Source organism: Macaca nemestrina, chromosome 4 (assembly GCF_043159975.1).
Source record: "Macaca nemestrina isolate mMacNem1 chromosome 4, mMacNem.hap1, whole genome shotgun sequence".
Lineage (NCBI taxonomy): Eukaryota > Metazoa > Chordata > Mammalia > Primates > Cercopithecidae > Macaca > Macaca nemestrina.
This window is the reverse complement of record NC_092128.1, coordinates 70,494,002-70,521,415: the sequence shown is the minus strand read 5'-3', so window position 1 is coordinate 70,521,415 and position 27,414 is coordinate 70,494,002. Positions and strand designations below refer to the sequence as shown.

The window sequence follows — 27,414 nt, the reverse complement described above, 5'->3', positions numbered from 1 at the left end:
CCACACCTCATTAACTTAAATAAGGTTGATGCTGAATAAATGCATGGATGAATAGTTATACACCCAATACAGTCAAAGTGCTTTTATTATTAAGTGAACTGAAGTTTGTAAAAGCCTCAATTAGCATACAATATAATGAGCACATGATTCTTGAATTTGTTTTTGCTGTTCAAAATCTTAGAAATAGATAACATGAGAGAAGACAGCTTCATGTGCTGAACTAGATAAATTAACGTATCTGAAACTCTTTATCTTTCTATTATAGTAGCCATAAGATCTTCCTAAGAATATTTTGCCATCTCAGGATATTCTATTCCTTTATATAGGAGACTCATCCCAAATCCATCAGTAGGATCACTGAAGATTTATATTCCAGTTTGAATATGTTCATTTTCTGTAATAAAAATCCAATGAGAAAATGTCTTAAATAGTAATGAAATGATGAACAGGGACACTTTCACTAGCAGCAGATCTATCTTTAGCCAGTTGTCTTGACATCCCCAGCAGGAAACAGCATATTCTCAGCACCACTGCATTTACTTCTTGGGAGTATCTCTTAACACTTCCTCTATTTCCTTCTGAAACTCTTCACAATTTAAGTAGGTAAAATAAATAAATAAATAAATAAATAAATAAATAAATAAATGGTATTTTATCACAATTTTTAAAGTAAGTTTATATAAAGCACACACTATTGGATTCAATGTTATGTTTATTGCTCAGAACTACTGACACTTGCAGTAAGAAAGAAGCATTATAACCAATCCCTCTCACCAAAGTCTAAATAGGTGAGGTCAGATGCTCTTTTTCTCAGTGTCTAGAGGTGTCAGGCTCCGTGAATGGTTAGAAATACATAGATTATTTAATATATGCAATTCACTTTAATCTGAGATGAAGCACAGTGAATTTCTTGTAGATTTTTCAGGGCATGTGTCAACTTCTTTTAAGGAATGTGCAGGGTCTCTCAGGGCTTACAAGAGACTAAGAAATCTACTAATGGGAGTCATTAGCAATGGGCCCTACCATTTACAACACAGCAGTAACGTCTTACTAAGATAATTATGCTACTCTTTTGTCATCTCTGTAACTCAGGTTTCTCATCTTAAACATGGTTGATTTGAGCCTCAGATATCTTTGTTAACCATTTCACATTGTTAAATTACATCATTCCATTATTTTATGAATAACAGAAATGGAAGGGATTTTATAAGATAAACAACTGGAGTTGAATCACTACCATTTATTGAGTGCTTATTATGATAGATATTTTGCTAAGTGTATTATATACATTCGATAATTTAACCCTTACAACACCTCTACCAGGTAGATATTACTATCCCTATTTCACAGAAAAAGAAATAAAAGTCACAGATAAATTAAGTGAATTGCCTTAGCAAAGTAACATAGCAAGAAAAAACTAAATACCACATATTCTCACTTATACTTGGGAGGTAAATGATGAGAACACATGGGCACATAGAGGGGAACAACACACATTGCGGCCTATCAGAGGGTGGAGGGTGGGGGAAGGGAGAGGATCAGGAAAAATAACCAATGGATACAAGGCTTAATACCTGGGTGATAAAATAATCTGTACAACCAACCCCCATGACATGCCTTTACCTAGGTAACAAACCCGCACATCCTGCACATGTACCCCTGAACTTAAATGTTTAAAAAAAAAAAAAGAGGAATTAAGTGAATTGGTCAAAGGAACACATAGTAAGTAAGAGACAGTGCTGATACTTGAACCCATTTTTGTCTTACTCTGACACTATAATTAAGAAGGCTGCTATCCAAAAAGGTGTGCATACTATTTAATTAAAACAGCTATATACTATGTGAATCTAAAGCTACAAAATATGATATTGGTAGATAAATGAAAGTTATATATGAATAATAAATACTTCAAATACTATGTTCCATATTTAACACTGTATCATTTAAAAACCCATAGGTTTTTAATGCACAAACCTTAAACTATCCATATATCCAACTTTCTAGAAGTTAAAAATAATTAGTTAAAATCCCAATAATATGCAGTCAATGTCAAAATATTTTGTAATATGCATCAGATAATGGTTTAACTGCAATACTAGGTCTTCAGTTTTAAAAGCCACAAAATGATTCATCATGATTCATTCCATTTAGTTAAGTTTCAAAACAGCTAATGTAAATATTAAATCCTAATTTGTAATGCAATGTACACCCAAATAATTTTACAAAGCATCATTGCAATTCAAAGTATTGAATTTACTTATTTATTTATTTATTTATTTTTATTATACGTTAAGTTCTAGGGTACATGTGGATAACGTGCAGGTTTGTTACATATGTATACCTGTGCCATGTTGGTGTGCTGCACCCATCAACTCATCAGCACCCATCAACTCGTCATTTACATCAGGTATAACTCCCAATGCAATCCCTCCCCCCTCCCCCCTCCCTGTGATAGGCCCTGGTGTGTGATGTTCCCCTTCCCGAATTTTTAGAGAATACTCAGAGGATTATACAGAGATATTAAAAAAAGACAGAAATAAAACCCCATGTGTCACTTTGGACATACTTGACAGCGTTAAGTGTGCTACTGGACTGGTATAAGACACAAGCATTCATGCTAAGGCATCAGGCCTTTCATGTGTATTTTTTTGCAATATATATTTTACAGATCCATTTCTTGGAAAATCTGAGTAGCAAAAGGAGTCTGTCTTGCCACTTCTCTGCCCTGTTTGAGTTCTTCCATTCTTCTTTCTGCTTTTTTAGTTACACTCTCTAAGGCTCTGACATAAGTAACATGTTTTGTCATTTCCAGATAATGTAACAATTTAATTTACATTCTTTAAGATCTTTGAACATTAATATGCTTTTCCTAAAGATGAGAACTTTCTGGAGAGAAATAACTCAAAAAATGAGAATTTCAGGTTCATGGGCAACCTTCCGGGGAAATAACTGCTTAGCTTACCAAGTAAGTTGGCCTTCCATTGCACACTCTCTACTTCAAGGCAATGGCGGATACCAAGCAAGGTGGTGTTTCCGGTATGGAGGTGCCCACAATGAGCAGGCAGTTTAAAGCCATGGGATCTAGAGCTGGGAGACTTATAATGAGTGAAGTGAGGCTAGTGTGACTGATCTTGGTTTTGTCAAGTTCTGTAAAAGAAGATCTAGTACAGTAAGCAGGTTTCCAAGTTATTGGACTTTGTATATACTGTGAAGCATGTGGATGGAGGGGGGGTGGGGGCTGGGTCTTCCCTTTAATAAAGGTGGGCATCTGCCTAAAATTAGTATTAGAAATATTCCCTAGCTGAGTAGAAACTGTTAAAGACAAGCTGTTGGATTTAATAGCTATCTAACGTAATTTTCCAAGAGAAAAGCTGAAAGAAGTGTTCTAAGAAATTCAAATAACATAATCTTATTCTGTCACTGTCAAGTTTCTGTCTGTCAGAATTATAGGACTGACCTGACTAATAAGCGCTTTTCTGAACTATACAGAAATAGCACAAAATCCAAATTGGGAAATGGAGAGTCAGTGGTTCTTCCTACTCAACTTCATTTGGGAACATATGCTACTCTCTCCCAACTACAGGGCCATTCTTTTTTATACACAATGAAAACAAATCAATATTCAGAGTTTAAATGGTTTTTCTGACTAAAGTAACATCTTAGATACTAAATCAAAATAAATTAACTTAATATCAACTGAGAAGGCTAGTATAACTAAAAAGAGAGAGATGTGGATTGAAAAATTGACAAAGGTGATAGATCTTAAGTTTAAAGGCCTTGGAGTAAATCACAAAAACAAGCTATATCAAAGAAAAACTAATTTCAAATGGGACGTGACATTTAACAACTTGTGAATTTAGATACGTATGATCAACAAACCTCTTTCTCCATCCTCTCAGAGGGGTCTGAAGTAACAGAAATTTATACAGGAATGAGAAAATACCTATGAACTGTACTGGCTGGACACATGAATGCTGTGCCTATCCAAGACAATATGTGTATACTCTACTACTTGAGCTTATTTCCCTTCAGGGTCTCATGTCTGTCCTGGAAAACATGAAAACAAACAGGTCGTGTGTAGATCCATCTTAAACTGGAGAGAGGCAAGGCGATGGGTGTAAAGCCCAGGAGGGTGTTTCCCCTGTTCTTAATGGGAACTCCCAAGTTGGGTAACTAACAATTAAAGAATCCTGTAACACTTCCAATCACTGTCTGCATTTCATCGTTTTTTGGGGTGATTTCTTTTCAATCTGGTTTTTAAAGGATCTCTAGGAAACAGTGTACTATTTAATTAGCTGGCCTTAATTCCTTTGCTGTATCCAAATTGTTACAAGCAAATCAGCAGATGATCCCGAGGATGCAAAAGACATGTTCTAAACAACTAAATGTACGCCCCACATCTTAACCAGAAAATTCACTACTCAGATCCCCTCTGAATGTCCAAAACAATATGAGCTGACATGTGGAATTTCATTTTCTTTTATCGTTAGTCCTCCACTTTCTAGATATGGAAGATTATTTTATTATTATAAAAATAAGATGAAAACATCCAAAAAAAAAAAAAAAGCCTGGACATGGAGACTTAGTGTCAAATTTTTAAAACATTCTTTAATGGCCTCATGAAATAATCATATTTCTTAAAATACAGAATGAGGAAAGGCTCTATAATATTCACAGTCATGTGTAGTAGGAAATTATTAGGCGCTAAATGAGAAGATCTAATGAAGAATACTGAGAAAATCAGGTGTCACTTGGTTTTCTTTTTTTTTTTTTTTTTTTTTTTTTTTTTTTTTTTTTTTTGAGACGGAGTCTCGCTTTGTGGTCCAGGCTGGAGTGCAGTGGCCGGATCTCAGCTCACTGCAAGCTCTGCCTCCCGGGTTTACGCCATTCTCCTGCCTCAGCCTCCCGAGTAGCTGGGACTACAGGCACCCGCCACCTCGCCCGGCTAGTTGTTTTTTTTTTTGTATTTTTTAGTAGAGACGGGGTTTCACCGTGTTAGCCAGGATGGTCTCGATCTCCTGACCTCGTGATCCGCCCATCTCGGCCTCCCAAAGTGCTGGGATTACAGGCTTGAGCCACCGCGCCCGGCCCACTTGGTTTTCTATCTGAACATTAGAAAGTCTCATTTAGAAATCAATTCTCAGTGCCATCTGTATAAGACAATCTTAATTTGGCATAGCATTATTCTGTCTTTTATACACCTGCTTATTCTCTGGTCTATTAAAGAAAAATAGCAAGTTTTCAACCATAATAAATCTCCTATCCTTTTCATTAATATATCTATTGAAATGAAAAATAAGAATCAGCTTTATGCCAACAGGATTTCAGATACTTCAGAGAATAAGTCAGGAAGTTCAAAATTACTTTGGTCATTTTCAATTGTTCATAAAAAAAAGGGGCAAATGTGTTTTTGCAGGGAATCTTCTAGAAAAGTCATTATGATAACAGAAATGGAAGTACATTACATAAAAACACAGGAAGATTCAATCTCATCATGGTAATAAGATTCAAACATCTACATTTCTGGGTATCAGCTGGAGAAAGCATCAATTAATCTTTTTTTCATGAATCTTAATTTTCAGTCTCTCATGCTTATCAATTTTTAAAGAATAAATGAAAAACTGAATAAAGGATGAAATTTAGACCATTATAGTCATTTGTGAAAATGCAATGGTCAATCTGTAAACCACTGAGAATTATAAAATCAAGAATTAATACAAGTTCTATATTCAACTATGATAGCTCAAACCCAATATAACTCATAGTGAATGGTCTTTAAAGGGGGTGGGGAATTTAACTACCTTTCCAAAAATACTCTAACCAGTTTCCCACATACCAGTTATCACCATCTACAAACTGGTAGCAATGCCTTTAATCATCATAAGTATTTATAACAAGGCTAATGTCCTCAGGCTTTTGATCCAGGTTTTAAATCATCCACTAATTAATTGCTAAAATTACCCATTTGTCAAAAATTGATACTATGCTTAGAAATAAACCACTGATTATTAGTGAATATTTATTTCATAATGCCATATTGATAACAGACAACTTTTATAAGCAATTAAAGTAGCAAAGTGAGTCTAGAAATTTAGTTAACACTGGCTTTTAAAAATGAGTCTATTCCAGTGCTTACAAGAAATACACATCAAGAAAAATAAAACTTTCACAAATGTTTTGCTGGGAATTAGTACAAAATTATCTTATCTTGCTTTACTATGAAATCAGGAGCTATGTGTAGTTCCAGTTGTTCTTTTTTCTCCCCTTCATTCTTCCAGGATACATTACCATTGTAATGCCTGAAATTCTACCCAAGTCTCACTAAGGAACAATCTACACAATTCTTAAATGCAGAATATCCACATTTTTACAATATACAATTACATATAAAATATAAACAAAGAAAAATATGTATATTTTTAGAATCCTAGATAAATGTTTAAAATGTTATATATACTGTCATGCTGAAGAATGATGAAACTAAAAGTCGAAATTGCTAACTTTAGAAGCAACATGATTTGATCACTTTGTTTTCCTGTTGTTCACCATAATAAAAATCAAGTATTTATCACATTCTGAACATTTAATAATCTGTGAAGTGTTTAGCAAACATAGAGCTTCTGTGTTACTGAAAGGACATGCTCTTTTAAAGATAATAGCTTATCTCTCCTGGTTTTCCTATCTCCATAAATTTATAAAGAACTATTACAATGTCTTATTTTAGTTCAGCTGAGGCTTTTTGGTTTTTTTTCCCTAACAATCTAAGATGATGGGAAGATCAACTTTTAAAAAAAAATTAATATCTAGCACAGCATTATAAACAGCTGTTAACTTAGTAAATATTATATTTATGTTCTTCATTTTTATATTCATAGATTTAAGTGACAATAAATATCACCACATGAAAAAATATGTTTATATACCAAACAGAAATACCCATGAGACATCTGTCACTATGTCATAGTCAGAATTTTTTGAGAATAATTTCACCCGCAGTTCAGATCCTAAAGCAACCCTGGAGAAGATCCTTGTCTCCAAGCAAACAGTGAGGAAATCCCAATGCATAATTAGATGAGTGGCCTCTCATAGAAACAAACATCGTAGTAAGGGTTGTCTGCTTCCATGCACTGCAATTCAGATGCCAAAACACAAGGCTTTAACAAGCTACATCTATTTTTTAACTTTCCATACCCTTGGAGAAAGTATCACCATTATCTTCAATATGAAAATGATGATGAACCTATGTGACTTAGTGTTTCTAAAGTCACAAATAATCAAGCTAATTACAGTAATTTAATGTATTAATCATGTAGCTCAGGGAAAAGAACATTGGACAAAGAGTTAAAAGGCCCTTTAACACACTCCATCATCTCAGTGATCCTGATGTTTATTTTCTATGAAATGTCGGGGGCTGGAATGAACCATTGATCCAGGACGCTGGTCCTGGAATGCGCTTGGCTACAGCATTATCACTTAAAGAGGTATTTTTTGTTTTGTTTTAAATTATATCAACATTCAATGTTTAAATTATTATTACCATGTAAATGTTATTTACAGCTGAGCTATAACGTTTACTATGAATATCTTTCCTTCTCCTGCATAAAAATTTGTTTTTCTTGGTGTTAGTAATAATCTAGTTCTTTTGTTTGTCAGTTTGTTTCCCTTTGTTTAGTTTTCTTTGTGGTCACTACTAATTCAACACCAAATTCTTTTCCCATCTTTTAAGTAACAGTGGAGTATATCCTCAAGTATCTTCCTGAGAAAGAATGTAACAGACAAAATTTTCAACTCCTTGTGTATCTGAAAATGGTAATTTTGCCTTCATACTTCACTGACAGTTTGCACAGAATTCTAGGCTTAAAACACTTCTGTGTCCAAATTTTCAAGCTATTGTCTCACTGCCATCCCCCTTTCAGTGTTACTGCTGAATATCTGATGCCATTGTAATTCTTGATCCCGTGGAGTAAACCTGTTTCCTTTTTTACGGATTTTTCTTTGAACCCAGTGTTCTGAAATTTTGCAATAATGAACATTATTTTCAGTTTTTTTAAAATGTTCTAGGCATTAATCTAAAAACTCAAGCCTATACATTTGAAAAAATTATGGTTTCATAGATATTACTTTAATGATTCCCTCCTTTCTTTATTCCTCAGTTATTCAGATGTGGGATCCCCTATATTAGACCTCTGATTTTTTGATACTTTCTTTCCCATTTTTCATCTTTGTATTTTTTGGTTTATTTTCTGGCAAATTTCTTCAATTTTATCTTCCATGATTTTATTGTTGTTTTTAATTTGTTATATTTTTAATTTCCAAGAGTTCCTCTGTGTTGACTAAATTCTGCTTCTCAAAAATAATATGACATTCTTGTTTTATGGATGAATTATCTTCTTTTCTCTCTCTGAGACTATTAATGATAATTTTTTAAAGTTTCCTTCTCTACCTATCCCTATCCAATCAGTGAAAGCAACTTGGCTTCCTCCAAGTTACTCATTTGTCAACTGGGGTCTTCACTGGAGAGTTTCTTGGATTCTTCAGGTTTGTTGTCTTGGAAAGATCAGATCCTTCCCGGAATACTCTTAATATCTTCTCCCTTGAGGCACAACTCTTGCTGTCTGAGGGCTCTCCATGCCAAGCCCTGTCTCTCAAGCTCTCTCCTGCCTCTCTCTGACCTACACAGCCCCCACCTTATTCTGGGTCACCACCCGCTCCCCTGCTGGCAGAGTGAGGAGCAATGGAAGCCAGCAGGCTGCAGGGCTGTGGAAGAACAAGAGGCTAGGATTGCTGGCAAGTATACATGTCCCCAAGGCTGGGGAGTAAAGTGATGCAGGGATACAGGGGAGTTAGGAGATGCTGTAGATCATGGGAGATACCTTGGCCTCTCATCCTTGAGTCTGAGCAAATGCCCACATTTCCTACCCAAAGCTACTTTTTAAAGTAAATTTTTATTGATACATAATATTTGTACCTATTTTGGGGAGCACAGGGTATTTTTATACAATCATACAATGTATAATGATGGGCATTTAGGATATCCCTGACCTCAAATATTTATAATTTCTTCGTCTTGGGAACATTTCAAATCTTTTAGTTATTTTGAAATATGCAATGTATTGTTGTTAACTACTGTTAGACTACTGTGCTGTCAACACTAGAACATATTCTTCTATCGAACAGTATGTCTGTACTCGTTAATCAATCTCTCTTCATCCCCCACCCCCAAATCCTTCTCAGCCTGTGGTAACTATCATTCTACTTTCTACCTCCACAAGATCAACTTTTTTAGCTCTCATATATGAATATAAATACATACTATTTGTCTTTCTGTGAGGGGCTTATTTCACTTAGCATAATAACCTTCAGTTCCATCCATACTGCTGCAAATGACAGGATTTCATTCATTTTTATGGCTGAAAAACCTTCCATTGTATGTATGTACTGCATTTTCTTTATCAATTTGTTGATGGACACTTAGATTGATTCTATATATTTGCTACTGTGAACAGTGCTTCAATGAACATGGTGGTGCAGAAATTTCCTTTCTTTTGGATAAACACCCATTAATAGAACTGCAGGATCATATGGTAGTTCAATTTATAGTTTTTAAGAAACCTTCATAGGTTCTCCATAATAACTGCACTAATTTATATTCCCACAAACAGTGTATGACTTCCCTTTTCTCCACATCTTCACTAACATTTGTTATATTTTGTCTTTTTTATGATAGCCATTCTAATTGGGGTAAGATGGAATTTCATTATGGTTTTGATTTTTACTTCTCTGATAATTAGTGATGTTGAGCATGTCTTACTACCTATGCACCATTTGTATGTCTTCTTCTGAGACAGGTTTTTTCAGGTCCTTTGCCTACATTTTAACGAGTTTGTTTCTTTTGCTGTTGAGCTGTTTGAATTCCTTGTATAATCTAAATATTAGTCCCTTGTCAGATGAAAAGTTTACAAATATTTTCTCCCATTCAACAGGTTGTATCTTTGCTCGTTTCCTTTGCTTTGCAGAAGCCTATGAGTTTAATATAGTCCCATTTATCTATTATTTTTATTTTTGTTGCCTGTGCTTTTGAGGTCTTAGCCATAGAATCTTTTCCTAGACCAAAGTCCTGAAGTGTTTCTCCCATGTTTTCTTGCCTGAGTTTAACAGTTTTGGGTCTTATGTTTAAGCCTTTAATCCATCTGAAGTTGATTTTTGTATATGGTGAAAAATAGAGGTCTTGGTTCGTTCTTCTGCACATGGATTTCCAGGTTTTCCAGCACCAGTTATTGAAGAGAATGTTATTTCCTGAAAGTATGTCCTTGACACCTCTGTCAAATATCAGTTGACTATAGGTTTGCGGATTAATTTGGGGATTTGCTATTCTGAGCATTTTTCTGTTCCCTTTGTCCATGTGTCTCTTTTTTATACCCATAACATTTTGTTTTGGTTACTACAGCTTTGTAGTGTATTTTGAAGCCACATAGTATGAAGTCTCCAGCTTTGTTCTTTTTGTGCAGTATTGTTTTGGCTATTTGGGTTCTTTTGTGGTTCCATATAAACTTTAGGATTGTTTATCTACTGCCATGAAGAATGTCATTGGTATTTTGATAGGAATTGTATTGAATCTGTACATTTCTTTTGGTAGTATGGTATTTTAATAATATTATTTTTTCTGATCCATGGTCATAGGATGTCTTTCCATTTGTAGCTTCTTCAATTTCTTTGATCACTGTTTTGCAGTTTTCTCATACAGTTCTTTCACCTTCCTTGGTTAAACTGATTCCTACATAATTTTTGGTAACTATTATCAATTAAATTGTTTTATCTCTTTTTCATATAGTTCATTATTGGGGAAGAAACACTACTAATTTTTATATGTCGACTTTTTATCCTGCAATTTTACTGAGTTAGTTTATCAGTTTTGTAACTTTTTTTGGTGGAGTCTTTAGATTTTTCTCTATATAAGATTACTTTGTCTGCAAGGAGAGATGATCAGAGGACTTCTTCTTTTCCAATTTGGATTTTTTTTTTTTCATTTTTTTTTTCTTGGCTGATTACTCTGGCTAAAATTCCCAGTATTATACTATGCAGACATCCTGATTCTGGGAGGTAAGAATATATGTATGTATGTATATGTGTGCGTGTGTGTGTGTGTGTGTGTGTGTGTGTGTGTGTGTGTACATATATACATATAAAGCTTGCCAGGAGACTCTATTGCGGAATAAAGTGAAGACCTGTTAGTTTATTACTGAGGTTTCTTGTATCCACAAATATGCCAAGAACTGAGACTGTCAAGGACATTTCAGAAGATCATCAACAAATCAAAGATTTCACTAGTTATGGGGGAAGGAATCCCCATAGATTAATACATTTTGCTGCTTTTAATGTATTTTAAAAAATAAGAAGAGGTAAATCACATCACATTCTTTTAAAAACAAAAATGTAGTAAGGCATCTATCCGTGACCATGTTAAACAACTTCCAAGTAGGAAAAGTTCCTGCTGATATGAATACCCAGGCTGGCTGTATCACATATAATTCCTGTGACATTATTTCTACACTGACTACACATTTCCCTCATCATTAAGTCTCTCACCATGTCCTAGGAGGCACCGAGTCCTGTAGTGTTAAACCTTGTTTATCACCACAGTGCAACCTGGACTTGGAATGAGGAGCAAACAGTAAAGTATTTGAAGTATGACGAATGACCGCGTGATGAAAGAAAAGCACACAAAGCTTGAATAAGAGCTGGTGAGACAGTTTCTAGAGGTACAGCCCAGTTACTGAGAAACAGTAACCTTGAGACCCATCTCTCCATGACCATTAGGAGATAAGGGAAAATGTAATGGAAGCAACAGAATGTACAGTAAAAATGGGACAAAATTCATCAGTCACTGGCCTGGGGACAGAGAACACAGCGATGCTTTGTGGAAAGAGGTTTTCTTTTCTTCATGAACAAAATTTTCCACCAACAGTTGCTGATAACTAATGACACACAGATGATTGGTGAGAAACTAGACAGGAATAATAAAAGCCCAGTGATGTCATGACTGTGGGAAAGATTCAATCAGTTCTTTAATCTCAATTGAATCACTGAATGTGAAAGTCAGGAAATCAAAGTTAGCTCAGAGGATTTGCTCATTTCCACTGGGGCTGGTGAACTTTTGAGCTCCCCAGGGCCAATGGTCTCACTAGCTGGGTGATCGACACATTCTCAGGGATAGAGTGGGAAACAAGAATGAAGATGTATTGTACTACTGATTTCAAAGTCAATAAACCCTAAGAAGAGAACATGCGAAAGTATAAATGAGAGAATTTGAGACTTTAATGTTAAAAAATTATGTTCATGTTATAATACTAATATTTAGAGTTGGAACTGACATGGACAAGATTAATAAAACAGGTATTTTCATCCGTTAAAATTTCTAACCTAATCTAACTACTAATAAACTATACGTTAATGGTTACAGATTTTTAAGAAAAATGAACAGTCAAAAAACTTCAAGGAAAGGCAATCTAATAAAACACAACAAAAAGAAAACATATGAAAAAATCAGACTATAATTTCTATATCGATTCCATTATTTATTTAACAAACAATGTTTTGACAGAGTTCCTATAAGTTCCTACATTTTAAAATTATACAGTGTAACTGACCACCATAAAACCCTCATTATTAATTTGTCACATTTATACATACACATATAAAGTTTCCCAGGTGATTCGACTATAGAATAAAGTGAAGACTTCTCAGTTTATTACTAAGGTTTCTCGTAACAAATGGGAAGAAATGGAGATGAATAATTTTACTTCAAATATATCTATAATACTCAATGGGTTCTCAGGATTATGAAATGTCATTTGAATTACACAATATAAGAACATAATTAAGCAGTATCAGATATAACTTTGATCTCTTCTAATTCTATTGCATATATGAAGAAAGAGTTCCTGTTTGAAACTTGAAATTTTGGAATAATTTCCCAAGATGATTGTGAGGTCAAGTCTTAGGAAATTGTAGTTCTTTTGATACTCGGTACTAAAATTTCTAGTAAAAGAAAGGAAAAACAGTAGCAGGAAGTAGAATATGCCTGTACATACAAATAAAAAGACATGCACTGTGAACCCACCATAACATTGTTTTGGATCATAATGATGCCTTATGTTGAAAACAACTGGTACATCAGTATGGGTTCCAAGCTAGAACTGAGACTCCCCTCTACTATGAAGTGTTAAAAAGAAGGATTCCAATGGTTTTCACTCATTATTAGCGAATGTTTCTCCAGTAAGAAAATATAAGAGAAGATCTAAATATTAATACCCCAGTAAAAATATTTAATGTTAAAACATGGCTTCCAATAACTCAACTGAAGCAATGACTATGGTTCACCTCAATATCACTTCTCTTTACACAAAAAGTTTTAAAAATTTAAATATGTTATGGTAGAGATGCTAGACTTCAGTTCAAAAAATACACATCAAGAATGTTAACCCTTGTCTCAAAAAGATCTTTTCCTACCTTCACATTATCTGGATGCAGCCCCCCAGGGTGCTTGTCCATGTACTGACATAAATCAGTGTGCTAGAAGAGAAAAGGAAAAATGTATTAATAACCCTCTGACTATAACATGATAAATCAGTATCTTCCTACTTCAATGTCACCATTACCTTCTGAACAGAGCAAATAAAAGACAAGTGGGTGGATTTTTCAGTGTTATGTAGTGGCATGCCTCCCCACCCCCTAATTTTAACCACAATTGAATGATTATTTTTCCCTCTCGGCTCTGTTTTATGTTAAACATTTCTATGTATTAAAAAGAATACATGTCCATAATTTATTAAGTGTCTCATTTCCTCTTCATTGAATATATCCTTATGCCTTAACTTAGAAAACCACACATAATTAACCAATGCAATTATAACATCAATTATCCCATATTTTCCAAATGCAAATAAAAAATATTTATTTTACATGAGATGAAAATACAACAAATACATTCTGCTAGTAAAATTAATCACTGGATTTATCTTTATGTCAATATTCAGAAAAAATAATTTTCAGGTTTTTACAACTCCTGAATATATTTCAGCAAATATGCTTCATAACTTAACAGAAACATCTTCAAAACTAAAAATTAAGATAAATATATCCAGATATAAGTTTAAAAGAATATTCAACATCTCATGCTGTTATTCTTTTAAATATGCAAAGCTTGATTTGTCCACAAATATATATATTCTTCTTAATGCTTTTTCTGCTTATATTATAAACTAGATAAAATTTTTTAAAAGCATGTAGTTACTATTCACATTTTTCTTCTTTTATTGGAGTGTACTATAAGATTTATAAGACTGAAACATTTAATCCTTCTGTAAAAGCCAATGAATATGAGCATTTGTGCCCCACTATCAGGCTTGAATTACTGAGGAAGTACAAGTTTTACAATACATTCAAGAGCCTTGCTGTAGTCATTTATAACAACAGTTCAGATTCTGTTATCAAGCTTTTATTGCATGCCAGGTGATAATTGCTGAGGATACAAAGCAGAAATTAGCCTTCATCATTCATCATCTACTTTTTGAGCCCGTATGTTCCAGGCACAACACTAGTCACTAAGAACATAGGAGTAAATGAAACAGATGCAAATGGAGAAAAAACAGACATGCCACTGATTACAGTAAAGTCAGCTGTGTATTATTTTAAGAATAGTACTGGATGATATTCAAGGGCACAGCAGGGGAAACCTAATGAGGTCTAGAGATTTCAGAAAGGTCTCTGGAAGAAGTTACTTCTAAGTAAGACATGAGTAGAGAATGAAAGAAGTTAGCCAATTGAAGGGCAAAGGCAAAGAAAATGGGTCAGAGAAAATGCTCTTAGATATGTTCTGAGATGAAATTGCCTTTATCTTGGGCAACACCCAAGCTTTGATTTAGCTTCTAAATCAAAGTCAAACTCCATGAGGGTAGAAACTATGATTAATTTGGAAATTATTCTCACTCTGGTCCAGGCAAAATGTCAGACAAAGAGAAAAAGAAACTAAGTACAGATGGGAATACTTTTACATATAGGATAGCACACTAAAAACAAACCTAAAACATGATTAAAATAGGTTCAATGGAGTTTTCCCTGAGTAACTATATAAAAGTTTTATTTCATGCATTTAGTGAAATGAGGAATGACTCTGGACCCCAAACTGCCATTTTGTAACTTCATATTGTTAACTTCCCCATCCTTAAATAAGGATAACACCATCCTCAGAGAAGGACAAATAAAGAATGTGAGAACATTTGTTTTTGAAGCCAGTATATGATAAGTACTTTCTACTTATAGTGTAATAGATAATAATCACATATACATGATGAGTTGAAATGCTTATTAAAAATGTAAAATCTCAGCTTTTAAAACAAAGAAAATCAAATTCATACTGCTTCCCAAATACAAACTAAGAACAATAAATACCAAAAATCCAGAAACTCTGAAAATAAAAGTTTATTTATACTTTTGATATTTTGTTACTTATAATTGTAAATATCAATAAAAAGGAATCAGATATATCAATGTAAAATCACGTTTAACAGAATTCAAGAAACATGTATTCAATATTTGCATACCTAAGAACAGGATACATTATTAAAAGCAAAAATTGACAAACATGAAAGAAGAAACGGAAAATTTGACAAAATCTTGAAGAGTTTTGCTTACTCCTTTCAAAAATTAACAAATGGAATTGGCCAAAAAAGTAAAGCTATAAAGGATATAACACAATTAAATAGCATGCCCAATAAACTCAGGCTACACATGCTTTTTAAACACAAATGGCCTAGAGAAAAAGAAAAAATCTCAAAAATTTCCAGAAAGCTGAAATCATACTACATCCTTTCCTCAAAACTGAATAAAGTTAACATCAGAGTATATTATATTTCATCAACTCTAAAACATATAATTCTTTTCATCTTCAATATTGGAACAATAGCATTCATTTATGATTACCCAGGCAATGAATGCAATATAGTTCTTATTGCCTGTGTCTGAGCAAACTTTTTATTTGTTTTCAATTTGCAGAGTTTACTCAACGGCATGAGTCACCAACCAACAACTTAAGGACCATCTGAAGAAGAAATAGTGAAGGATGAGCCCTAATTGTTATCTGGAAACCATTAATTGAAATTTTCAGGTAAGATTTTTTTTTTAAGTACCAGAATTAAAACTTCTACAGCTCTTTCAATAAGCATAAAATAAAAATTCTGAATAAGAAAGCATTTAATCATAGTTTAATTCAGTGAATTTTTTTAGTAGTATATAAATAAGGTTTCCTCCAATAAATGGTGTTTTAAGTTCAAAGGCAGCAGGAGGAAAATAAGGAAGAAAGAAAATCAGCTGAAGACAGAATGAGAAAGGGAGGAATGAATAGAAAAATCTATTTTCCTAAAAATTTACAAAAAGTTAAGAAGCCTAAAAATACTTAAATCAGTAAAAAATGAAAAATAAATACACTACATTCCAAAGCAATTAAATTTGGTCAGAGCATCAACAAGAAAATTTAGATCTTTAAATGTATTCATTTTAACATAAAAATGACTAAAAATAAATAAAACAACCAATAAAGTAAAGCTAGGGAAAACAAAAGAGACAAGAAAAAAAAGAGAGAGAGAAGGGATCAATGCAGTTAATAGCAGACATTAAATAGAAAAACTAGAAAACAATAAGTTTGAACAATTAAACAAAAATGCACTTCTTTGAAAAGCCTAATAAAACCAACCTTTGGCAAGTCTGATTTTTTTTCTTAAGTGAGGGGTTTGCCAAGACATAATCAACATTAAGAATGAGAAAAATGAGGGTGGGCGTGGTGGCTTATGCCTGTAATTCCAGCACTTTGGGAGGCTGAGGCAGGCAGATCACTTGAGGTCAGAAGTTCAAGACCAGCCTGAGCAACATGGCAAAACCCCATCTCTACGAAAAATCCAAAACAACATTAGCCAAGTGCAATGGCGAGTGCATACAATCCCAGCTACTAGGGAGGCTGAGGCAGGAGAATTGCTTGAACCCAAGACAGGGAGGTTGCAGTGAGCCGTGATCAAGCCACTGCACTGCAGCCTAGGAGACAGAGTGAGACTCTGTCTCAAAAGAAAAGAAAAGAAAAGAAAAGAAAAGAAAAGAAAAGAAAAGAAAAGAAAAGAAAAGAAAAGAAAAGAAAAGAAAAGAAAAGAAAAGAGAAGAAAAGGAAACGAAACGTGACAACTAAAATTGTGAAGATTTTAAAATACAGCAATGCACATCTTTAAACCAGTACATTTGATATCTAGAAAAAAAAAGTTTTTCTAAATAAAACATAAGTTACAAAATTTGTAAGAGATAGGAAAGGCTATAACTAAAAAGGTACTGAATTCAGACAGTTTTAATTAAAAATGTTCCGAATCTTCAAATAACATATACGAGTTATTCCAGAGTACAGAAAAAGATAAGAATGCTTCCTACTCCTTTAAAACACAATGTCAAACCAGGCAAGGACAAGAAAGGGATGGAGGGAACTAAAACAATCTCTCTATGATCACAGTCACAGATGTATATATTCTAAAAATAATAACAGTAGGTGCTAAAATTCAATATGGCATTAAAAAACTAACACATCAAGACCAAACAAGGCTAATCTTAGAAATGAGAAATAGTTCAATATAAAAACATATGTTAATATGATCCTCTAAAATTAACAAATTAAAGAAGTGAAATAGTGGTAGGTACAAAAGAACATTTATGGTGTTATATATATGGCATGTATTTATAGAATGCCAACTTTGCATAAATAAGACGAACTCTACACTCACAGAGCTAACATTCTGTGTATATTATATGTTTGTGAATTATCTTAAACCTTTCTAAGAATAAAGTATTCAAGCTTCTTGTTAAAAAATGAAACAACAAAACTATGGAAATACACTAGGACTGGAGAAAAAAATCCTGATCCTCCAAGTCCAATGACATTAGCATCAAGAATTGCAGGAAAAAGATCATCTCCAGAAATGAGATCTAGGAAAACTTAAAGACTTTTCCAAACCTTTAAAATTTAAGTTTTTTTTTTTAGATGTAGGGCATGGAAATGTGGTATGTGTATGTGCACATATCACATATATCCTTAGCTGCATAACCTTCAGCAAGTTACATAATCTCTATAAATCAGTATTACATAACGTTGAGCAGGTTACATAACCTCTGTAATGAGGATAATCCTAGTTCAATTTTCATATTAACCTCATATGGTCACTGTGAAAATTAACTGGCAAATATCCATAACAGTTTCAGAACATTGCCCAGCACATTGTGGATACTATAGGTGATGATGATTCATGATGATGATGATGACGGTGATTTTCTGAAGTGTGTTTAGAGGTAGGGAAGTAGGGAAGAATTGTTGGAAGGGATTGCAATAAAAACAGGAATGATACATACAGTCAAAAGTTCCCCTGGAACTTCTAGGAGTTGCATTTAATCTTTACATATGTGTTCTTCCTATGTGCATGCCCAAACATTCCCATTCCCATGCCACCACTCTCTATACACAATCACTGAAACTACATTCAGCATCATATCACTAACCTCAGAGTGCTCTGAGTGATTAGAGGCAAGAATATGGAGAATCTCATATGGAAGAGGGAACAAGAGGTAGTACAACGTCACATTTTGCACCTTAAAATTGATGTTTCACAAACGTCTATTTCACCTAAACTAAAAACAGTTTGTTTCCCCTCTCTCTTTTTAAATACATAGTACTGTGCCAGGGACTGCATTACATGTGCCTGAATTACAAATTTCATTATATTGTACATATCTTTTTTTCCTTTATACATTCTTTCCTTAGTTTTACTCATTGGATTATGTGACCCTTATGATTTGCGCTTATCCAGAAATACAGAACTACACTTAAGAATGATGCCAAAAGGCACTTCTGGGTACAAAAGTTCTGAACAGAACACCCACCACTATGGCATATGACCAACAGATCACTCTCCTATAATGACATACTAATAAGCTCAGATGCATCTGGCTTGATCTCTGGCTATTTCTTATTCTAATACCAAGAGGACCACCTATAGAGTAGACCACTGGTGACTACACATATCAAAAAGATCGCTTCTCTCCAATCTCTACCATGGCTATGGGCTAACATCTCGTCTTTCCCTCACTATATTATGCCTCACGTCTTCTTCCCACACTTTCCCCTTTACTGCATCACCATTGCTATGCCTTAGGATAATGCTACCAGATATACTTCTGCCTGACAAGGTACACTGAATGGCTTCCATGAAGTAGGTGGTTTAAAAGGAAGCTACCAAGTGTGGCTAGACTTAGAAACCAAGCAGAAGACAGAATGAGTGCAGAAAGAGGCTCTGAAGGCTCAAGCCCCACAAGAGCATATATTCCTTTCAAAATTAGTACCCTCTGGGAGGCTGAGGTGGGCAGATCACAAGCTCAGGAGATAGAGACCATCCCGGCTAACACAGTGAAAACCCATGTCTACTAAAAATACAAAAAATTAGCCAGGTGTGGTGATGCATGTCTGTAGTCCCAGCTAATTGGCTGGCTGAGGCAGGAGAACTGCTTGAACCCAAAAGGCGGAGGCTACAGTGAGCTGAGATCGTGCCACTGCACTCCAGCCTGGGTGACAGAGCAAGACCATAAAAAAAAAAAAAAGTCAGCATCCTCTTTCCCTGCTGTTGAATACCCATCAGGTAGCATTTATCTGGCTATTTACATAGGTGGAGGACTAACTCCAAGGGAAAGAACCCAAGGAGGGTATCTGAAATCATAACCCTCTGGAGGTGAAATGTTTTCTGTAAAAGCGTTTATGAGGTTTAGAGTGTAGGTTTCTCATATTGATTTGATTTCTCTGTGGCTGGATCAATTTAAAAAGCAAGAGAAAAATATCCCCTTGTAAAAAGACAGAACATGGAAAGACGACAGAAAATTGAAAAGACATTTTACTTGTAGGCATTTTCACAGTTGAGTCTCAGTTAATTGCAGTCATACGCAGATCCGAGAACTATACTGACTCATCTTAGTCATGTGCTGCAACAACAGCCATGAGGCTCAAAAGGAAAGACACCGAAGTAAACTAGAAAGATTAATTATGTATATAATGACCATTTTAAAACAGGTGTGAGGGGAGAACTGCCCTTCTTAAAAGAGGAGGACAGAGAGCCCAGATCAAAGAAAAGGTAAAAAAACAAGCTAGAAAACAACACTCACCTTTGCATATTTTCCTCTCTCCATCCCTTACCCTGTTTTGAATCTGATCTTGGGTCAACGGAAAGAAGCAATATCCCTCCATGTAAAGCCACTGGTAAGAAAGCTATTTGGAACTCAGATGACCTCTTGGACATGAAATTTTACCATTTCCAGGGCAGAAACAAGTATAGGAGAATTGTTAATAGACTTCCTCTTTCAGTAAGTGCTTATGTTTCTTTTTACCTAACTTATTATTCATAAAGTGAGGTTTTCCAATTGTTGACTCTTCAAATCATCAGACCTCCTATTCATGAGATACCAAGTTCCTCAGAGAAATTCTGCTTTTGCATTAGCATTGGCTTTCAAACTAGACTTTTCCCTTCAAGCAAAAATCCAAATAAAGCCCCTTCCTGAACACATGCATTTGTTTCCATTCTCCTATAATGTCAAGCCTGGTGTACACAATATTTGTAAGCTAATTTCGATGTTCTTCAGGAGCACTGCCAAAATGTGACATTGAAAATAGCATAGCCCTAGTTTTTGTATCTAGGCTAAAAATAAGGAAGCCATTCCATGGAGATGACCAACAGAAATCCTCTCTTGAAAGTTACATTAAACACAGACTCTATATCCTTAAACTTCTGTTTCATTTAATTTTCTGTTTGACAGTGAGAGGACAGTCAATATACTCAAGCTTTGTATAGATTTGATAACATACACGCAAATGAAAATAGTTTCACTGGCATAAGGATATGGAAAGACTACAAAAAATAGTTCTGAATTTAATCTTAAATAGGTAGGCATAGTTTATGTGTAAACACCAAATTTCAATTATATTTTCTTTTGAAATTGATGAAAACTTTAAGTGAACACATTGCTTTAAAAATGGGATATGTTACAAACTAGTCAATACAGTGCAAAATGGAAGCACAAAAATTCCCTGATTGATCTCTGCTTCTTTAAGAAGCTCCCTGGGGTCCACATACCATCTGATGATAGACACTCCAACCTCTTCCAGGTGAATGAACCCATTATGAAAACCTTTAAGCCACTCTTTCAATGGTAAGAGGAAATATCAGAAATTCACAATTTTCTGAAAAAAAAGGGCAATAATTTCTACTCTTCTGTGGTACCCCATGTGGTCTAAAAATTTATGGCAATGACAGTAATTATTAGTGTGGCCAAGGAAGCAAGGGTGGATGCCTTGACGCTTATTTTCCCACTGGCTAATGTCATCTTCATTACCAGTGTCCCATGTCTGAGATACAGTGCACAAACCACACACATTTCACTACAACCACACTTAAAGGTGGTTCTGAACTTTGAAATAACTCACTATCCTTTCATTAATAGTTTTTAAACTATTTCACTTGTACCTTATTACAGTCATGTAATTTATTGGGAAATTGTTACTGCTAGAGGCAACTGAAGAAAATTACAGAAGTTGAACCCTCCTTTCTTCTATAGCAATCAATGCCATTTTCCTCTAGGTATAATCTCTATTTTATTCAGCCTACATTGCTGTAAGAATTAAAACATCATATTACTGAGCAGTTAGGTTCAAACTGGTCTTACATGCAATCCACAAGATTAGACTGACTTTGAAATTGCATTTTCCCTGTTATGCTTTAGAGTACTTATCTACTTCACTTCCAAATTATAATTAATAAAATTATAATGTGAGTTCCAACACATGAGAATCATTCATTAATGAGATAAAAGGAAAAGGAAACTTTAACCAACTTATCCTTTAAAATGAAATCACAGGCATTCAGGGTGTTTAACAGAGGAAGTTTGTACCCACTATACATTATATATCAAAGGGGCTCTATCTACCTACCTACCTACTTACCTACCTATTGAGACAGGGTCTCTCTCTGTCACCCACACTGGAGTGCAGTGGTGTGATCATAGCTCACCATAACTTCACGGTCCTAGACTCAAGGGATCTTCCTTCTTTAGCTTCCCAAGTAGCTAGGACTACAGGCATGTGCCACTACATCTGACTAATTTTCTTATTTTTTACAGAGACAGGCTCTCACTATGTTGTCCAGGCTGGTCTTGAACTCCTGGCCTCAGGCGATCCTTCCACCTTGGCCTCCCAAAGCACTAGGATGACAGGCCTTGAGCCATCATGCCTGGCCTAGAGGGGTCCATTTTTAAAACAGTGATTAAAAAACAAAACATTGCAAGCATTTTATCAAATGTTATTCAGGTTTAATGCTATATTAAAATTCCATATCATCTTTAACAACAAAAACAAGCCATTCACATGAACCAGTATGAAAGCGCTGTCTCTCTACTCTGAAGACAAGATTATAATTACAACTAGATTATTATGCCTCAAGTTACATCATAAGACATGGTATGATGATAGAGACAACATGGTCTTCAAACTATTTCATCATCAAACAATCAGATATGTTATTCTCAAGTATTCCACTGTTCCTGTATAGACTGATTTGACATATTACAATGCCTATTTATGTTTTGTTTTATTTTTACCTGGTTTTAAGCCATTTAGGAAATGTTTAAAATTCTACCAGTATACCACACACATATTCCCTAAAGAAGGTAAAAGTAGTTATCATGCATATTATTTTATAAATAAAAGTCCTTTCATAGCAATCATAGTGCAATAGTTTAAGCCTAATTAAATTAGCCATTTCTTTTTAGTCATATCATGTATTCTCTTTCTTCTTTTCGGTCATAATAAACCTGTACGTGTCTTAGACGTCCCATAATTCTGCCTAAATGATTTCAGCTGTCATTTCTGAATCCAAAACATATGGGCAGCCTGGGGCTGGTGACTGGAACAGGAAGCATTTCCAAATGCATTCCCATCATGTAAACCAGCAACCTAAAAAATTCCTTCCATTTAAAAAAAAAAAAAAAAACTTACTATTTGGCTTCTGGCAATGACATCATGGATAGACAGATTATATAGCTCTGTCCAGGCAGTAAGACTGTTGCAAGCCATACTTCTTTGATAAAAGGAATGCAGGTATTCATGCTTTAATAGTTCAAGTATCTGAAGTGGTTTCAATCTTGTAGGAGCTAATTCTTAAATCCAAATATATTTCTATATCCATATAATTTACCTCATAAAACTTATGAGGTATAAATGATTTTCTTTTTGTAAACTAAATAAACTCAGTGTATAGTTTTGGGATGTTTCAAAAAATTAAGAAAAATTTGCTAGAAGTAATCTATTCTACAGAACCATATGCTATTCCAGCATTAGAAGAATGTGTAAAATGTGCTCTCTTCCAATAGTGGAGGAAAGGGTTAAGCAATATGATTTATATGCCCTCTGGCAAACCATTCACAAGCCTAAATCATAAAAGAAATTTTAATGGAGTCAAACAGTCCCTTGAAAAGGACATTCATGCTATTTTGAAGCCAGGCTGATTTTTTAGAGGAATGAGAATGAAATGCTGTGATCACTGAATATGCTCAAGAATTGTTTAAAAAGGAAGAAAAAAACAGGCTGACAAAGTGGGCCACACAAAATATTCTGGAGTCCAAGTCAGAGAAGAAAGAAAGAAAAAAGGAACTGAAATAGTACTCAGGAATATCTTAACTCTCAACACTTTCTGGAGCCACTCTGATAGGAATATGGAAGATCTCAAAATCACAGGGTGAAAGCAACATGAATGAACAGAGTTAGAAACAAAGAACTAATGGAAGAGAGAACAGATAAAGGGAAGGAAGACAGAGGAATCAAACACAGCCATCCTGAAATAACTTCTGCTGACTTCACAGGTGAATAATGGAGTCTTTTTAAAAATAATATTGGTTCTAAAAGGTACTAAGTGCATGACTCAGGAAACTGAACCATATTGTAATGAGCTTCAGGTACCTGCTACTTTTAATTTTTTTTTCTTTTTTTTTTTTAAGATGGAGTCTTGCTCTGTCACCAGGCTGGAGGGCAGTGGTGCTATCTCAGCTCACTGAGCAAACTCTGCCTTCCGGGTTCAAGTGATTCTTCTGCCTCAGCCTCTCAAGTAGCTGGGAATACAGGCACGAGCCACCACACCCAGCTAATTTTTGTATTTTTAGTAGAGATGGGGTTTCACCATGCTGGCCAGGAGAGTCTTAATCTCTTCATCTCACGATCTGCCCGCCTCAGCCTCCTAAAGTGCTAGGATTACAAGTGTGAGCCATCACGCCTGGCCTACTTTTAATTCTCAAAACAGTAATTCTGGAACACATAATCAAAAATAAAATACTAAACAATTTGCTAATTTGGTCACCCCATTTTTTGGCATGACAATGAAAAATCAATATTTTCAAACTCTTATAATAAGTGAAGTATTATAAAATGTATAAAGATGAATAAAAAAGTATTCACAATTTAGGAGTTTACTTATGACTATGAGGAAAGGAATAATGGCAATCAAATAAATGACAATATATAATCTTCCTCTTCTTAATTAAAAATGAAGTATTTATAACTTTGTTCATATAATTTGACCCAGTGGTAACAATTTTAGGGAGACTTACTCCAAGAGAAAATTCAGAAGACTGTATTAGAAGCAATATTATTAAGATTTTACAATGCAAAATACAGAAAAACTCTTAAACATGGTCATGAATATCTGATTACTTATGGGGCAAAAGTTGTGAGATAGACTCCAAGACTGTCAAGGCAAACTAAAAATCTCTCAAATGGGAGAAATAGTTTGAAAAACAAATTTATGTTACAAATAGAGTATATCTAAATCTTCCTGGCTAGATGTATATTATATACAATGTAGAATAACAATGCTTTCAGAGAAAGTAATGGTAAACAATGAAGTATATGAGCTATCTGTTTGGTACATATGATGAAAGAGGCAAGTTATATTACTATTCTTATGGCTGGCCTGAAGCACAGCATCTTTAGGTAAGATCTCTGTGATTTAAGTAAAACTGTATTCTAAAATTATTTCAATATCATGTATATGAAAGGGCAAAGTAATTAGGTTTCTCAAACTCAATGAGAAAAGGATCACACGAACATTATTTTTAAAAATTCAAGTTATCTACAGAGTATGATGCTCTGAAACATGAGAAAATGAACAGTAGTAAAATACACTGTTAAGAATCCACAAAATTGGAAAAAATTTGTTCCAAGTAGCTCTCTTAACAGTAAACAAAAAACAAAAATCCCTCAGATACAGCTAGGGGAAAAAAACTCACGAATTCTTCTATCTGAAGTACTGCCAAAAGTTAAAATGGAGTAGAAATTCCAAACTATTTGTCAGTACCTATGAGCAAAAGTCAAATTCTTGACTTGTCTGTCAAATGAAAAAAATAGCCAATGATCAACTCATCACTCTTTATCTTCTTTTCTACTACTAGCTTTGCTCAATCTGTGGATAAAGAAAATGTACTTAATTGCTGTGCATGGGTATGAAATTAAAGATACTCTGGAAAAAAAGAATTTTTTTTCAATCATTGGACACTTGCAAACTTTCAAAAATAATGACTTTCTCAGGACGTTGATATATTTGGCAAACATCACTGATGTTTTGAATAAAAATCCTGAAACTTCAAGCAGCAAAGACCAACATCATTGCTCCTCATATGTTTTACACTTTTATGCCAAAATCTTGTTGGGTAGTCAGTGAATCAGAGCTAAAAATATCCCTTCATTCTCTTGACTTGGTGCCATTTGCCATTAGAAGGTTACTTAAAAAAGATTTCAAGGGAAAGAACAAAATCTCCTCTAGTCTGTTTGGGATGAATTCAGGTAATGATTTCCCAATGCAAGGGCTGAAAATACCATTTGAAAGTCAGTCTTAGCAAAATGTTAAAAGAAGTTATTGGTGCTCCAATTTGAATCAATTACCAAAAATCACTTGAGAAAATTATACTTAAGAATTTTGGGTAAAATATCTTTCAATATTTACTTCAAAACAAATTAGTAGGCTTGGCATGTAATTATCATAATCAACATATGAAGTTTCTTGAAATGATTTTTATCAAGGAAAACACAGTAGAAATCCTATTTGGCAAAAAAAGACAACATACTTGTGCTCAACCCTCGATATTGTGACAAAAAGGCTGGTGTTAAGCAAACCGACTCAGTGCCCTTATAGAGAAAACACATGGTTTTTAAATATTAAAAAGCTAGATTCAACAGCTTAATAAAATCTGTTAAAATAATCATTGATGGAATTTAATAATTTTAAATTTATCCAAAAATTATTTTTTATTTCTTCTAAAGAAAAATGGGATATATGTACAGAACGTGCAGGTTTGTTCCATAGGTATACGTATGCCATTGTGGTTTGCTACACCTACTGACCCATACTCTAAGTTCCCTCCCTCCACCCTCCACCGCCAAAAGGCCCTGGTGTGTTTTGTTCCCCTCTCTGTGTGCATGTGTTCTCAATGTTCGACTCCCACTCATGAGTGAGAACATGCAGTATTTGGTTTTCTGTTCCTGTGTTTGCTGAGGATGATGGCTTCCAGTTTCATCCATGTCCCTGCAAAGGGCGTTATCTCATTCCTTTTTATGGCTGCATAGCCTTCCATGGTGTCTATGTGCTACATTTTCTTTATCCAGTCTATCATTGATGGGCATTTGGGTTGCTTCCCTGTCTTTGCTATTGTAAATAGTGCTGCAATAAACATACGTGTGCATGTGTCTTTATCGTAGAATGATTTATAATCCTTTGGGTATATACCCAGTAATGGGATTGCTGGGTCAAACAGTACTTCTGGTTCTAGATCCCTGAGAAATCGCTAAATCACTGTCTTCCATAAAGGCTGACAATCCCACCAACAAGTAAAAGCATTTCTATTTCTCCACAGCCTCGCCACCATCTATTGTTTCCTGACTTTTTAATAAGTGCCATTCTGACTGGCGTGAGATGGTATCTCGTGATTTTGATTTGCATTTCTCTGGTGATCAGTGATTTGAGATTTTTTTCCTATGTTTGTTGGCCATGTAAATGTCTTCTTTTGAGAAGCGTCTGTTCATAGCCTTTGCCCACTTTTTTGGGAGGGTTGTTTGTGTTTTTCTTGTAAATATGTTTAAATTCCTTGTAAATTCTGGATATTAGACCTTTGTCAGATGGGTAGCTTGTAAAAATTTTCTCCTATTCTGTAGGTTGCCTGTTCATTCTGATGATAGTTTCTTTTGCTGTGCAGAAGATCTTAAGTTTAATTAGCTCCCATTTGTCAATTTTGGCTTTTGTTGCAATTGCTTTT

General features: G+C 34.5%; 1 protein-coding gene across 4 annotated transcripts in view; it reads right to left on the bottom strand.

Annotated features, from left to right (window-relative positions):
• The window catches only part of LOC105475476 (cyclin dependent kinase 14), a 594,776-nt gene that overhangs the window by 291,835 nt on the left and 275,527 nt on the right, over window positions 1-27,414 (bottom strand). For all 4 annotated transcript variants that reach the window (XM_011730740.2, XM_011730739.3, XM_071094797.1 and 1 more), the window contains one exon: window positions 13,510-13,572. In XM_011730740.2, coding sequence (XP_011729042.1) covers window positions 13,510-13,572 — 63 coding nt within the window. The remainder of the gene's footprint in view (window positions 1-13,509; window positions 13,573-27,414) is intronic.